Raw genomic sequence first — 15,000 nt, 5'->3', positions numbered from 1 at the left:
TCTGGCTCCAAAAAAAACAAGATGGCGATGGTGAAAATCCTTATTGATATGATAAACACACTGACTTCAGAGAAACAGAGATCTGGTTTTAGAAATGTTTCTAAAGAAGAAACTCTTGATGTCTACAATCATCCCTGTTTCCTGTGAAGCATGAAACATAAAAGTTATTCTTCACATTAAGTCTCCCGCTCTGCTGCTCGTCTCGCCGCTGTCACACAGGAAGTGAGAGCGCATGGCTGTCGAGTTGAAGTCCATGTAACCTGACATCTCTTCTGAAGGGCGCTCTGAGGCGGAGGCTTAAGAGCACTTTCACGCCGTGTCGTCACCGGAGGATCTGACTCAGAACTCTGATTCATGACTTCAGACCGCTCGACCGGATGAGACTCGACGACGCTCACACATTCAGGACCGTGAAGCTCGGCGTGTAACCTCTGCAGCGTTTAAAACCGTATTTAGAACGTTTCCAGTCTAAAGTCACATGTCGCTGGTTTGTTGTTACAAATCAGTGTTTCTCCTTTCCTCGTGTGTATTCTGTTCATAGTATTTACAAGTTTAGTTTTTTAGTGTTTCCTGTTTTATTTTGTAATTTTTGCCCCTGTGCATCCTGTCCAGTATTTCTTGTTTCCCTCATAGTTTTTTTTAGTGTTTCCTGTTTTATTTTGTAGTTTTTGCCCCTGTGCATCCTGTCCAGTGTTTCTTGTTTCCCTCCAGTTTTGATCGCCCTCAGTGTCCTCACTTGTGTCCAATCAAAAAATACATCAGAGCGCTGTGTGAGTCCTCATCGAGCTGAACAGCTAACAGGTGCTCTCTGGTGGAATGAAGCGATGAAAACTAAAGGTGTGTTTATGGCCTGAGTGAAGAACGTCCTCTGAAGAGTCCAGAAGGGAAACACAAACTGGTATCCTCTGTTTCTTTAAGGATGACGCGTATCTAAAAGTGATCCCCAGAGGGACAACCACAAAAACTACAAGTGATTAAAAAGAAGGGGAAAAATAACTAACATAGTTACAAGTCAAAAAATAGGCTCTCTTTTCTCACCACCGAGCAGCTGATCAGAAACTTCATCAAAAGAGAAGAACAACCAAACTCTAGACCAGCAGACCAGCAGACCAGCAGACCCGAGTCAAACAGGAACAAAAAGGTCAGAAATCTTCAGCTCCAACAAATACTCATCGAGCTGCTGGAAACCAAAAACAAGTCAAATGGTGCTCATACAGAATCACAAACTTTAAAACACACTGAGAGAACCTTTCACTCTCTCTGATGGTGTCAGCACACAGCGGCTCAAGGGAATATATGAGCCTAACACCTGAGCCAAATCAGGGCCAATCAGTCACACACACACACACACACACACACACACACACACACACACACACACACACACACACACACACACACACACACACCAGACTCTGCACTGAGACGATTAGCTCCCTCACAGTTTCATTATATTTGTTTGTTTAAAGAGCCCATATTCTGGCCTTTTTGGGGTTTGTATATTTAATCTATGTTCCTACTTTTGTACGTTCACAATAGCTAAAGTCCGAAAAAAGTGTCTGTTTTCATGTACTGCTCCTCCTTGCTCCCTCTACGCTCTGAGTCCGTCAGCTGCACTCTGCTGAGCCCACACTGTTAGACCCCACGTGGGCCAAGTCTGCTCTGATTGGTCTGCCGATCCACTCTGTCGTTATTGGTCAGTTGCTCAGCACGCGTCTCAGAAATTTCAACATGAGCTGCAGGGCCACAACGAGCCAATGGGCTTAGATCAGTGATCTCACACTGACAATGACGTCGGACTGACACATTTTTTTCGAGGGGGGCTAGAACCGAGCGTTACATGCGGCTAATGCTGCAGCTAACAGGAGGACGTAGGAGAAGCCGCGTTTCCGCGGACTTTGAATTTTTGCACATAGATGTGCCTAAACATGTACAGGACACTTGGAAAACACACTAAAGAGCAAATAAAACCAAGAAGAATATGGGACCTTTAAGTCATCAGCTGTTAAATCTTCATTTTCACTCTGTAGTGATGATGTTTCCTTACTGTTTCAACATTTCTTTACTGTAAACGTTTGTTTAAAATAAAGTGTCAGACTTTTTGCTTCTGAAACCTTCTTGGACCTTTGAGTTAGATCTGAAAACACCTCAAATAAACCCACACACTTCCTGTGTCAACACTCTGTACACGCAGAGGAACTGAGTGAAGGTTTTAATCCTCAATCATCTCTTTGTGTCCGACTTTGGTTTCACAAAATAGAATCTAAGTCATTTCATTATCTGTTTACTTTTGTTACTTATGTTGTGTTTCATCCTGTGTGTTATCTGTTGAGTTGTGTATGTGCATGTGTTTGTGTTGATTTTGTTTGAATGTTTTTTGTTTTAATTTGTGGAAGCAGCTGAATGTTTGCAGCACTTTGAATCCAAGACAAATTTCCATAAGGGGACATATCATTTTTCAAGTATTCATGATTTTACATTTCAAAGGTAACAAGTTTAAATATTATTGTGACGGGGTTCTCTTTCAAACACCCCCAAAATTGTAAAAAAACACAAAGGAGTATAGCCGAAGACTGCTATTGGTGGTTTTTATTTCTAGCCGGCCTCCCAAGGTGCAAGGACAGATATTTACAAAAACAAATGCAAAAACAGGAAACATAGTATTTACACTATTTACAGACAAAACTTAAAAAAACAAAAGTTCCACATGAACGAGCGAAACACAAAGTCTCCAGCAGATGTCACCTCCTCTGTAACCCGGACTAGCCTGATTGAAAGTAGCAAGCCGTCATCTTTTAAACCAGAAGCCCCTCCCACTGGGCGTCATGAATTACACGACTTTTTAAACAAAACACATTTTCTCATGAATTAAAGTTTTTTAACCTTTCACACTTATGTGACAGACATTTACTAAATGAAGCATTTTAATCAATATTTTATTAATACCACAGAAACTTATCTGTGGAGAGACTTTAAAAACAAACATTTAATTAACTCAATCACGTCATGTGACCACGCGCCACGTCCGACTATTTACATTAATGGGACACAGTGGAGGACAAACCTAACCCCACACGGTAAGCTGATCTAAATGTATGAAAGACAGATAGAGCTCTCAAGTGTGCAGCATGGGAGGGAAAGGAGGATGATGGTGTGATATAGGAGCGCTGGCAGAGGGGAAAGTTCGGCGTGTGTGTGTTGTGTGTGTCAGTGTGTGTTGGTGTGTGTGTTGGTGTGTGTGTTGGTGTGTGTGTTGGTGTGTGTTGGTGTGTGTTGGTGTGTGTGTTGGTGTGTGTGTTGGTGTGTGTGTTGGTGTGTGTCAGTGTGTGTTGGTGTGTGTCAGTGTGTGTTGGTGTGTGTCAGTGTGTGTGTCGGTGTGTGTGTTGGTGTGTGTCAGTGTGTGTTGGTGTGTGTTGGTGTGTGTCAGTGTGTGTTGGTGTGTGTTGGTGTGTGTCAGTGTGTGTTGGTGTGTGTGTCGGTGTGTGTGTTGGTGTGTGTCAGTGTGTGTTGGTGTGTGTGTTGGTGTGTGTCAGTGTGTGTTGGTGTGTGTCAGTGTGTGTTGGTGTGTGTCAGTGTGTGTGTCGGTGTGTGTGTCGGTGTGTGTGTTGGTGTGTGTCAGTGTGTGTTGGTGTGTGTCAGTGTGTGTGTCGGTGTGTGTGTCGGTGTGTGTGTTGGTGTGTGTCAGTGTGTGTTGGTGTGTGTGTTGGTGTGTGTCAGTGTGTGTTGGTGTGTGTTGGTGTGTGTTGGTGTGTGTTGGTGTGTGTTGGTGTGTGTCAGTGTGTGTTGGTGTGTGTGTTGGTGTGTGTCAGTGTGTGTTGGTGTGTGTCAGTGTGTGTTGGTGTGTGTTGGTGTGTGTTGGTGTGTGTGTTGGTGTGTGTCAGTGTGTGTTGGTGTGTGTTGGTGTGTGTGTTGGTGTGTGTTGGTGTGTGTTGGTGTGTGTGTTGGTGTGTGTGTTGGTGTGTGTCAGTGTGTGTTGGTGTGTGTTGGTGTGTGTGTTGGTGTGTGTTGGTGTGTGTGTTGGTGTGTGTCGGTGTGTGTGTTGGTGTGTGTCAGTGTGTGTTGGTGTGTGTGTTGGTGTGTGTCAGTGTGTGTTGGTGTGTGTCAGTGTGTGTTGGTGTGTGTTGGTGTGTGTTGGTGTGTGTCGGTGTGTGTTGGTGTGTGTGTTGGTGTGTGTCAGTGTGTGTTGGTGTTGGTGTGTGTGTTGGTGTGTGTGTTGGTGTGTGTGTCGGTGTGTGTGTTGGTGTGTGTTGATGTGTGTTGGTGTGTGTCAGTGTGTGTTGATGTGTGTTGGTGTGTGTGTTGGTGTGTGTGTTGGTGTGTGTCAGTGTGTGTTGGTGTGTGTGTTGGTGTGTGTGTTGGTGTGTGTGTTGGTGTGTGTGTCGGTGTGTGTTGGTGTGTGTTGGTGTGTGTGTTGGTGTGTGTTGGTGTGTGTTGGTGTGTGTTGGTGTGTGTTGGTGTGTGTCAGTGTGTGTTGGTGTGTGTGTTGGTGTGTGTCAGTGTGTGTTGGTGTGTGTCAGTGTGTGTTGGTGTGTGTTGGTGTGTGTTGGTGTGTGTGTTGGTGTGTGTCAGTGTGTGTTGGTGTGTGTTGGTGTGTGTGTTGGTGTGTGTTGGTGTGTGTTGGTGTGTGTGTTGGTGTGTGTCAGTGTGTGTTGGTGTGTGTTGGTGTGTGTGTTGGTGTGTGTTGGTGTGTGTGTTGGTGTGTGTCGGTGTGTGTGTTGGTGTGTGTCAGTGTGTGTTGGTGTGTGTGTTGGTGTGTGTCAGTGTGTGTTGGTGTGTGTCAGTGTGTGTTGGTGTGTGTTGGTGTGTGTTGGTGTGTGTCGGTGTGTGTTGGTGTGTGTGTTGGTGTGTGTCAGTGTGTGTTGGTGTTGGTGTGTGTGTTGGTGTGTGTGTTGGTGTGTGTGTCGGTGTGTGTGTTGGTGTGTGTTGATGTGTGTTGGTGTGTGTCAGTGTGTGTTGATGTGTGTTGGTGTGTGTGTTGGTGTGTGTGTTGGTGTGTGTCAGTGTGTGTTGGTGTGTGTTGGTGTGTGTGTCAGTGTGTGTTGGTGTGTGTCAGTGTGTGTTGGTGTGTGTTGGTGTGTGTCAGTGTGTGTTGGTGTGTGTCAGTGTGTGTGTCGGTGTGTGTGTTGGTGTGTGTCAGTGTGTGTTGGTGTGTGTGTTGGTGTGTGTCAGTGTGTGTTGGTGTGTGTTGGTGTGTGTTGGTGTGTGTCGGTGTGTGTTGGTGTGTGTGTTGGTGTGTGTGTTGGTGTGTGTCAGTGTGTGTTGGTGTTGGTGTGTGTGTTGGTGTGTGTGTTGGTGTGTGTGTCGGTGTGTGTGTTGGTGTGTGTTGATGTGTGTTGGTGTGTGTCAGTGTGTGTTGATGTGTGTTGGTGTGTGTGTTGGTGTGTGTCAGTGTGTGTGTCAGTGTGTGTTGGTGTGTGTCAGTGTGTGTGTTGGTGTGTGTCAGTGTGTGTTGGTGTGTGTTGGTGTGTGTGTCAGTGTGTGTTGGTGTGTGTCAGTGTGTGTTGGTGTGTGTGTTGGTGTGTGTGTCGGTGTGTGTTGATGTGTGTTGGTGTGTGTGTTGGTGTGTGTGTTGGTGTGTGTCAGTGTGTGTTGGTGTGTGTTGGTGTGTGTGTCAGTGTGTGTTGGTGTGTGTCAGTGTGTGTTGATGTGTGTTGGTGTGTGTGTCAGTGTGTGTCGGTGTGTGTTGGTGTGTGTGTTGGTGTGTGTCAGTGTGTGTTGGTGTGTGTTGGTGTTTGTGTCAGTGTGTGTTGGTGTGTGTCAGTGTGTGTTGGTGTGTGTGTTGGTGTGTGTGTCGGTGTGTGTGTTGGTGTGTGTGTGTCAGTGTGTGTTGGTGTGTGTTGGTGTGTGTCGGTGTGTGTTGGTGTGTGTGTTGGTGTGTGTCAGTGTGTGTTGGTGTGTGTCATTGTGTGTTGGTGTGTGTGTTGGTGTGTGTGTTGGTGTGTGTGTTGGTGTGTGTTGGTGTGTGTGTTGGTGTGTGTTGGTGTGTGTTGGTGTGTGTGTTGGTGTGTGTCATTGTGTGTTGGTGTGTGTGTTGGTGTGTGTTGGTGTGTGTCATTGTGTGTTGGTGTGTGTGTTGGTGTGTGTTGGTGTGTGTCATTGTGTGTTGGTGTGTGTTGGTGTGTGTGTTGGTGTGTGTTGGTGTGTGTGTTGGTGTGTGTTGGTGTGTGTCATTGTGTGTTGGTGTGTGTGTTGGTGTGTGTTGGTGTGTGTTGGTGTGTGTTGGTGTGTGTTGGTGTGTGTCATTGTGTGTTGGTGTGTGTTGGTGTGTGTTGGTGTGTGTTGGTGTGTGTTGGTGTGTGTTGGTGTGTGTGTTGGTGTGTGTTGGTGTGTGTCAGTGTGTGTTGGTGTGTGTTGGTGTGTGTGTTGGTGTGTGTTGGTGTGTGTGTCGGTGTGTGTGTTGGTGTGTGTGTTGGTGTGTGTGTTGGTGTGTGTTGGTGTGTGTTGGTGTGTGTTGGTGTGTGTGTTGGTGTGTGTTGGTGTGTGTTGGTGTGTGTTGGTGTGTGTGTTGGTGTGTGTTGGTGTGTGTGTCGGTGTGTGTGTTGGTGTGTGTGTTGGTGTGTGTGTTGGTGTGTGTTGGTGTGTGTGTTGGTGTGTGTGTTGGTGTGTGTGTTGGTGTGTGTTGGTGTGTGTTGGTGTGTGTGCTGACTGCGTCACAATTATTATAAACAAAATTAATCAGAGTCAAATTGTTCGTGGTTTTACTTTTTGCAGTGTGATGCAGCAGCCTGTGATAACAATGGTTTAGTTTGGAATCCGATACATCCTCCCTGCTGCACCTGTTACTTCCACGAATAGTCTACCTGCAAACATATACACGCACACACGCACACACACACACACACACACACACACACACACACACACACACACACACACACACGCACACACACACACACACACACACACACACACACACACACACACACACACACACACATACATACATACAGAAACACACAGCTCGTGTCCGGATGGCCGCCGCGCACGATTCTCCGTATGTATGATTATTGTTTGAACTTTTAGTAAAGATAGCTCCAGCTGCAGACAGGAGAGGATCCCACTGCGCACTCTCAGCGGGACGCGCAGGACTCATGTGCGCGTCAGACGTTTTATAATTTAGTGTGAAGCTGCTCCGTGCACCGGGACACCGGAGAGAGAGAGAGAGAGAGAGAGACTTACTCAGCTGGTTGGCCTCATGGCTGCCGTTTACTCTGCCGTCGGGATGAATCTGGAGGTGGAAGCCGATGCCGACCCGACAGTAGAGCCTGCACGTCCTGCGTCCCGGCCGGATCTCCTCCTCCAGAAGTTGTCGCTCCACAGAGACGCGCTGAGCTCCGGCGGCGGCAAAAAGCAAGTGAGTGACGGTCAGAAGGTAGAGAGGAACATTCATTCTTCCAGAGAGGAGACTGTCGCTACGCTGCGTCCAGCATGTTGGCGTCTGTCCTCTGGTCCGGGCATTACCCCGGCTGGTTCTGCTGGCACGGGGATATTTATAACGCCAGTGATCTCACTGCTGCTCGGTGCATGCCTCAGCTCTGCAGGACGCTCTTTCATCCAGATTTTGTCGCCGAGATGCCACTCCTGCTCAGCACCGATCCACAGCAGCGGGGCGTGAAGGAAGCGCGACTCACACCGCACATTTCCCACAGAATCGTCCGCTCCAGGACGCACCGCGCGCGGCATTTTACGCACAGGGAGGCATCGTTTGACCAGCTCGAGGACACGATTGATTCTTTACTAAAAAAACATGAAATAAAAACCCTTTCTTGGCTGTGTTTATTTCCATATATGGAGAGTTAAACTGAAAAAAGTGAAACTTAAAGCGCAGCAGGGAGGAGTGAGGGTGCAGACAGCAGAGATCATCAGGTGGAGCAGCAGAGTTTATACACCGGGACACTCTGCAGCTGTATTTATAGGCTTTACCTTATCATCTGATACGTCCTCATGCTCTGACAGAGACACTCTGACAGGCTGCAGAGTGTTCTGGTCTGTGTGCAGGGCCAAAGGAAAAGTAACTATTTGAATAACTGCATAAAAATAACGTAGAAAGAAACTGCTTTTAAACACGTCACTGCTTTTTTCTGTTTCTTTAAATATTTCTCAGGTTTTCATTGCCCCTGAAGATACTACACCCTGCTACCTGATGATTTGTTTCCCCTTAAAACCCACATAAATGTGTAAATAAGTTTGTAGAAAGGCAGTTCAGGTGGGTATAGGAGAGAAATATATCCATCAAAATAGCTCAAGAGCTCCAGCACACTTTCTAAATTTCACAAGAATCTTGTCAAGATTTTGCTATTGAAATGTTGCCAACATGTTTGTGCAACTGAGAGAGTGTGCTGGAGCTTTCCTGCTTTTTTTGATCATTGAAAACAAAAACAAGTTCCCATATTGGGTGTCATGTATTTTTGTTGCTGTGCCTAAAAAGCATCGTAATCGTTTGATTTTTATTAGAATCATATAAAAGTTAAAAATTCTGGTATCACAACAACCCTTCTGTGGTGTTTCATTCTTACTGCACTGAGACAAACATGTTTGTCAAAATGTCAAATTAGTCAGCGGAGCATTTAACTAAAAGGAAACACGTTTAGGATTCTGTTTTGTCCGTGCATGAAGGAAAATGTTAGAGAAACAGAATGTGGTGTTCTGTCCACCGCTGATCTCATGAATAATAAAACTGTAACCTCCATGAGTGAAGCTGCAGTTTACATCCTGCACATCAGCGCACCCGCCCAGGTGTGCCCTCTAGAGGTAACCTCCAGTAACACACATCATGCAGTCAACTTAACTCAAGGGTAATAAGACAGAACCGTAAAAAACACTGAGCAGCTGAGGTGACACCTAGCAAACAGCTAGCATCACCTGTCACTCAAAGAAGCCACGCCCCCTAATTCTACATCCCTTTAAGCCTTAATATGATGTAAACAGGTGAGTTTCAGCCATTCAGCCCGAACAGTTGAAGAGAGAAATGAGCTCTAGAGACTCAAACTGTTTTTATACCAGGATGTAAACATGTTTATTTTAACATAGAGCTCTATGGAGACTGACTCACTGCAGGAGACAGACTCTAGTGGACACTGGAGGAACTGCAGCTGTAAAGTTGGACATTTTAACATAGAGCTCTATGGGGACTGACTCACTGCAGGAGACAGACTCTAGTAGACACTGGAGGAACTGCAGCTGTAAAGTTAGACATTTTAACATGGAGCTCTATGGGGACTGACTCACTGCAGGAGACAGACTCTAGTAGACACTGGAGGAACTGCAGCTGTAAAGTTGGACATTTTAACATAGAGCTCTATGGGGACTGACTCACTGCAGGAGACAGACTCTAGTGGACACTGGAGGAACTGCAGCTGTAAAGTTAGACATTTTAACATAGAGCTCTATGGGGACTGACTCACTGCAGGAGACAGACTCTAGTGGACACTGGAGGAACTGCAGTTTTTTGCATTTGGTCAAAGAGTGTTGCCTTTATTTCTCAGCCCTGCAGGTTGTCCCTTGTTTTCATTTTTTCCTCTAAAAGATTATTTTCTCATTTCTTGATTCTGAAGCTCACTGACACAGTTTAAAACCTGCTCACACTGGCTTCACTTACTCAACACAAAGTCATCACACAGGTGATAGAGGTTCTCAATCAGGAGTTATAAAACCGTCTGAGCCCAGAGACACGGTGATTCAATGACCTGCAAAGACTTCCTTTAAACTTCTTTATGTTTCTGTAACCTCTGAATGTTGGTCGGTGTTCTGTGTTCATCGTGTTAATTTTCTATCTCTGCGTGCGTCGGTTGTAATCCGCCCCTCATGGTGTGTTCGGGGTCGGCTCTGTTTGAATTGATGAGCTCGCGCCCGGCGGTGGATTACGTCCTGTTAGGGGTCTAATTGTCTGCGGCACGGCGAGCCCACATCAGCTCCTTATGTAAACACGAGTTCAGTGTTTAGTCCCTCTGTTCTAATGGGCCCTCATTCCTGTGAGGCCGCGCCGCTAACAGTGAGCTAATCCTCCTGAGGCGTATAAACATGGATGATCCTGATTGATACCCCGCCCCGTTGATCCCGGCTTTTAACAGCTTCTTAGTCTAAGCAAACAGCAGACAGACCCGAACCGTCTGAGCCCAGAGACGGTGATCAATCTGAGGGTCGAGGGCATCTGAGCGGCCAGGGGGACGCGGTTATCTACATGATGAACATGCTCCTCTAATGAGCCCTCAGTGCTGAGCGTGTGATCCTGAATGTGAAGAGGTAAACAACAGTCGGACAATGAGGACCTCATGCAGCTCTTTTATTCACTTTGGAGAATATTCAACAGCATTCAAATGAAATCGAATCAGAACAGACAAAGAAACGATGTTTGTGGTGCTCTGCAGATGTGCATAAAGTCTGAACTCCACAAATTAATATTAAAGAAGCTACACTTTGAGATTCATCCAAAAAATAGCAGAAATTAAAACAATCAGAAGAAAACCGAACTACAAGGAGATTCAGAGAACCCGTCAAGCTCGTTTAAGAAAAGTTTAGAGTTTCTAAGTGAAGGAGATGTAATGAGCATGTGCGAGAAGTTTAGTGAATTTTCCCAGTTTACACGTCGACAGAGACGGGGGTCTCTGTAGGGTCTTGGATTGGGAACTGGAGGGTCGCATGCAGGTTCAAGTCCAGTATGCAAGCATGTCCTCAAATACCAGATTTTAAAACCAGAATTAGTATGTACACCATTTTTTTTCTAAAACTTTGGAGGCATGTTTTCAGGCACCTAAAACAAAATGATCATGTAAATAAAGCAACCTGTCATGTAGACAAGACCTAAAACACAAGAGAGGGACCAGAGGACAGAGGCCATCATGCTGGACGCAGCGACAGTCTCCTCTCTGGAAGAATGAATGTTCCTCTCTACCTTCTGACCGTCGCTCACTTCCTTTTTGCCACCGCCGGAACTCAGCGCTTCTCTGTGGAGCGACAACTTCTGGAGGAGGAGATCCACCCGGCTGGGATGCAGGATGTGCAGGCTCTACTGTCAGGTCGGCATCTTTTTACTTGTCTGTAACAGGACATGAGCAGGAGAGTAGAGTGGGTGTTCTGAAGTTTTAAGTCATGTTGAATTCCTAAAGTCTGGTTACAAAAAAGGAGGAAAGCAGTTTTCATAAAGTAAAGAAAACTGAACATCAGAACTTAAAGGGTCACATGTTCTACAAAATCCTCTTCACCATGTTCCTCTAACTCTAACATGTGTCTCTAGTCTGTCTACAAACCCCCCAATGATGAGAAAAGTCCATCCTCTCCGTCTTCTGCCTGCTCCACTTTTCAGAAAATGTGTGCTCAAACAGGCCGTTTGGAGATGTTCCCTTCATGACATCACAAAGGGCAGTAGCCCCTCCCCCAGGTGGGTGACACTCCCACAGCTAGGTGTTTGTTCTGCTCTGAGTCTGCCTTCTCACCGTAAACAATAGGACATGGAGCGAGAAAGACCGAGTACACCCAAGTCCTTCCAGAGAGGGGGCGTGGTCATACACAGCTCATTTACATATTTAAAGGTACAGACACAGAAACAGCCTGTTCTGAGCAGGGCTGAAATAGAGGGGTTTATAGACATGATCAAATACAGGATCAGAGTGGATTTAGAACAAGAAACCTCACACACATGTTTTGAGGAGCTCTGACACTTATTAACTAAGAAGAGGAGGAGGATATGTCACCTTTAATGTTTTCTTCGTGCAGACAGAGTTAGATTATACATCCTGTAAACTGGTCTCTGACTGTGTGCTGGTTTTGATGGAGACCAGATCTAATAGTTCTTGAAAGTATTCGTCCTGGACGTATGGGGTCAGAGTTAATGAGCTGTGTCTCAGATTGTTCATGGGAGAGATTTACTCGAGTACACACAGTTTGTTTACATTTTTTGTTTGTCCACCGAATATTTTTCAAATGCTCCGCCTGACTCCGCCGAGTCCTGAGAGGTCAGCCAAGTCCCCTCATGTTCATCCACCCTGCTCTTACATGGATTACTGTGTTGGTGAGAAGGTTTTGTGTAAGAGTCAGCACACACACACACACACACACACACACACACACACACACACACACACTCACACACACACACACACACACACACACACACACACACACACACACACACACACACACACTCACACACACACACACACACACACACACACACACTCAAAGCTGATTGTAATCATGTAATCATGGCTCCTCCCACCACCAGCAGCTGCTCTGGAGCTTCAACGACATGACTGACAATAACAAGAAAAGAATTTAACCTGAAACATAAATCTCACTTTCTCTCATATTACTGTTGAACACTAAGAGTCTGATTCACTTAGAATAAACTGCAGCCGCTTGTATCTCCATGACTCCTCGTGTCCTCCCTCTATCTGCTCCGTCTCACCGTCTAATTCACAAAGGAGCTCGTTTCAGTCAAAGCTCTGATGATATATGAAAAGTGTTGTTGCTAGGTAAAGTTAGCTCTTGTTCAGTGTTCAGTTAGCTGAGTATTTAACCCTTTGTGTGGGTTTTTTAATGAGACCAGTGGTTCCCAACTTTTTGACCTTGGATCAAACCTACCTGTATGTATATCACATAAGCTGAGCCCCCCAGGACCCACATGAAAAGAGAGACAAAAATGATCATCAATCTAAATGTTTTTCAGCAGAACAGGCCGACACACACACATGTTCAAACAGGAAAACATTTGTTTAAAGTATCCAGTAAGTGTGTTACTGTGGTTTGAGTTCATACAGTGTTTGCCGGGTTGGGAGAATCTAAAACTTTTAAGCAGTTTTTAAAAAACAAAGTTTCTCTGTTAAAGCGTCTTTAAAATCTGAAAATGACTGATCTGTATTAAATCTCTGCTCTGATCTTTGATGTTCCCTCAGCTGTTGTCAGAGGAGAACAACGCTCCTCGAACATTTTCATATATTTAACATCTTTACAGACCGATGATTTAGACACGATAGAGTCACTCATTGTTTCACATCAGGTCACATCTGCAGACCTTTTGTTCCCCCTCTCACAGGAACAGGTCCGTGCTTTCTTTGAGATTTAATCCTCTCGTTTGAAGACGACTCTGACAACGAGAACAGAAAGTTTGATCCAAGAGGAAAGTCTTCAGGGAAAAAGGTTTATCTCAGCTGTTTTTTGTTTTTTAAATAAAGTCAGACAGAGGTGTTCAACATCAGCTCTCTGCGTTATCTGCTGTTTGTTTGTTTGTTTGTTTGTTGTTTTGAAGTTTGAGGTCTCGAAGAAGGTTCTGGTTCCTGCAGGGTTCTGGTTCTGAGCTGGAGGAGTGTTCTGATTGGGTTTCAGGTTCTGAAACGTCTCCTGTGGACGTTTCTTTATTGGACGTCAGCAGCTCGTGGTGAAAACAGTCGAGAGCAGCTGATCCTTCACTTGGACGAGATCCAGCAGAGAGCCGGGTGCTGAAGCTCCAGGCCTCGCGGTGCGTTCGAGTGCTTCGGCTGGAATCTGACTTTGTGACATGTTGGCTGTTTGAAATAGCTGAAATAGCGTCCGTCTCGGCTCTTTGTTCTGACCAAATATTTATGAAGTCATGTTCTCACATGAAGAGCTGATTGCACATGACACATACAAATTTAAACCAACAAATCAAAACACTAACTCCTAAAATATTATCCCTCAGTCTGCATCGTAACCTTTGACCTCTGACTGGAACATATTTGAGTTTATTTAGAATAAAAACCTTAAAGACATTTAAGGTAGATATGTAATATGATCAAATTGCAAAGGCAAACTAAATCTTACTTTCCTATCAAATTAAAAATAAAAACACCAACAAAGAAATGAGAAACAAGAAAACACAAAGATCACAGAACTCCACGAGGAGACAGAGAGATGATCTGACAACAGACTGACTCTGGAGGGGAGACACACACTGAGGTAATCAAGGTGTTACTCAGGTGAAGACAGTCAGGTAGGGGCACAAAGGCAGGAAATGAAACACAAGCCAAAGAACTACAAAATAAAACAGGAAACACTAAAGACTGGACTCAAAGAAAACAGAACGAGGGTAACGAGATGACAATCAGTCCAGTCCAGCTGATTAGTCCAGTCCAGGTACTTGGAAAAAGTTCACAATCTGTCCATTTCCTGCATGTTCAGCGGCGTGAGAGGAGTGAATGTTAAAACGCCATGAGCTAGTGTCAAGACCAGACTAACCGAGACCAAGACTTACCTGAGACCAGAGTGCTCCAAGACCAAGACCAAGACCAAGACAAGACAGGACAGGACCGGGGCCAAGACCAAGACATTTAGGGATCAAGGCCGAGTCAAGACCAAGACATTTAGGGATCAAGACCGAGTCAAGAGCAAGACATTTAGGGATCAAGGCCGAGTCAAGACCAAGACCTTTAGGGATCAAGACCGAGTCAAGACCAAGACCTTTAGGGATCAAGGCCGAGTCAAGACCAAGACATTTAGGGATCAAGACCGAGTCAAGACCAAGACCTTTAGGGATCAAGACCGAGTCAAGACCAAGACCTTTAGGGATCAAGACCGAGTCAAGAGCAAGACATTTAGGGATCAAGACCGAGTCAAGACCAAGACATTTAGGGATCAAGACCGAGTCAAGACCAAGACATTTAGGGATCAAGACCGAGTCAAGAGCAAGACATTTAGGGATCAAGACCGAGTCAAGACCAAGACATTTAGGGATCAAGACCGAGTCAAGACCAAGACATTTAGGGATCAAGACCGAGTCAAGACCAAGACATTTAGGGATCAAGACCGAGTCAAGACCAAGACATTTAGGGATCAAGACCGAGTCAAGACCAAGACATTTAGGGATCAAGACCGAGTCAAGAGCAAGACATTTAGGGATCAAGACCGAGTCAAGACCAAGACCTTTAGGGATCAAGACCGAGTCAAGAGCAAGACATTTAGGGATCAAGACCGAGTCAAGACCAAGACATTTAGGGATCAAGACCGAGTCAAGACCAAGACCATAAATATCTCTGAAAATCTTCATCT

The 15,000-nt window shown here is 45.4% G+C and overlaps 1 protein-coding gene across 1 annotated transcript in view; it reads right to left on the bottom strand.

The window, feature by feature from the left end:
- The window catches only part of fgf5 (fibroblast growth factor 5), a 31,516-nt gene extending 24,126 nt beyond the window's left edge, over positions 1 to 7,390 (bottom strand). Inside the window, exon 1 of the mRNA XM_061038986.1 lies at positions 7,180 to 7,390. Within this exon, the coding sequence (XP_060894969.1) occupies positions 7,180 to 7,390 (211 nt within the window). The remainder of the gene's footprint in view (positions 1 to 7,179) is intronic.
- Between the last annotated feature and the right edge of the window lie 7,610 nt (positions 7,391 to 15,000).

The sequence above is a fragment of the Labrus mixtus genome, chromosome 5, assembly GCF_963584025.1.
Source record: "Labrus mixtus chromosome 5, fLabMix1.1, whole genome shotgun sequence".
Lineage (NCBI taxonomy): Eukaryota > Metazoa > Chordata > Actinopteri > Labriformes > Labridae > Labrus > Labrus mixtus.
The sequence above is the reverse complement of the archived record's forward strand: the minus strand, read 5'-3'. Positions and strand labels throughout refer to the sequence as shown.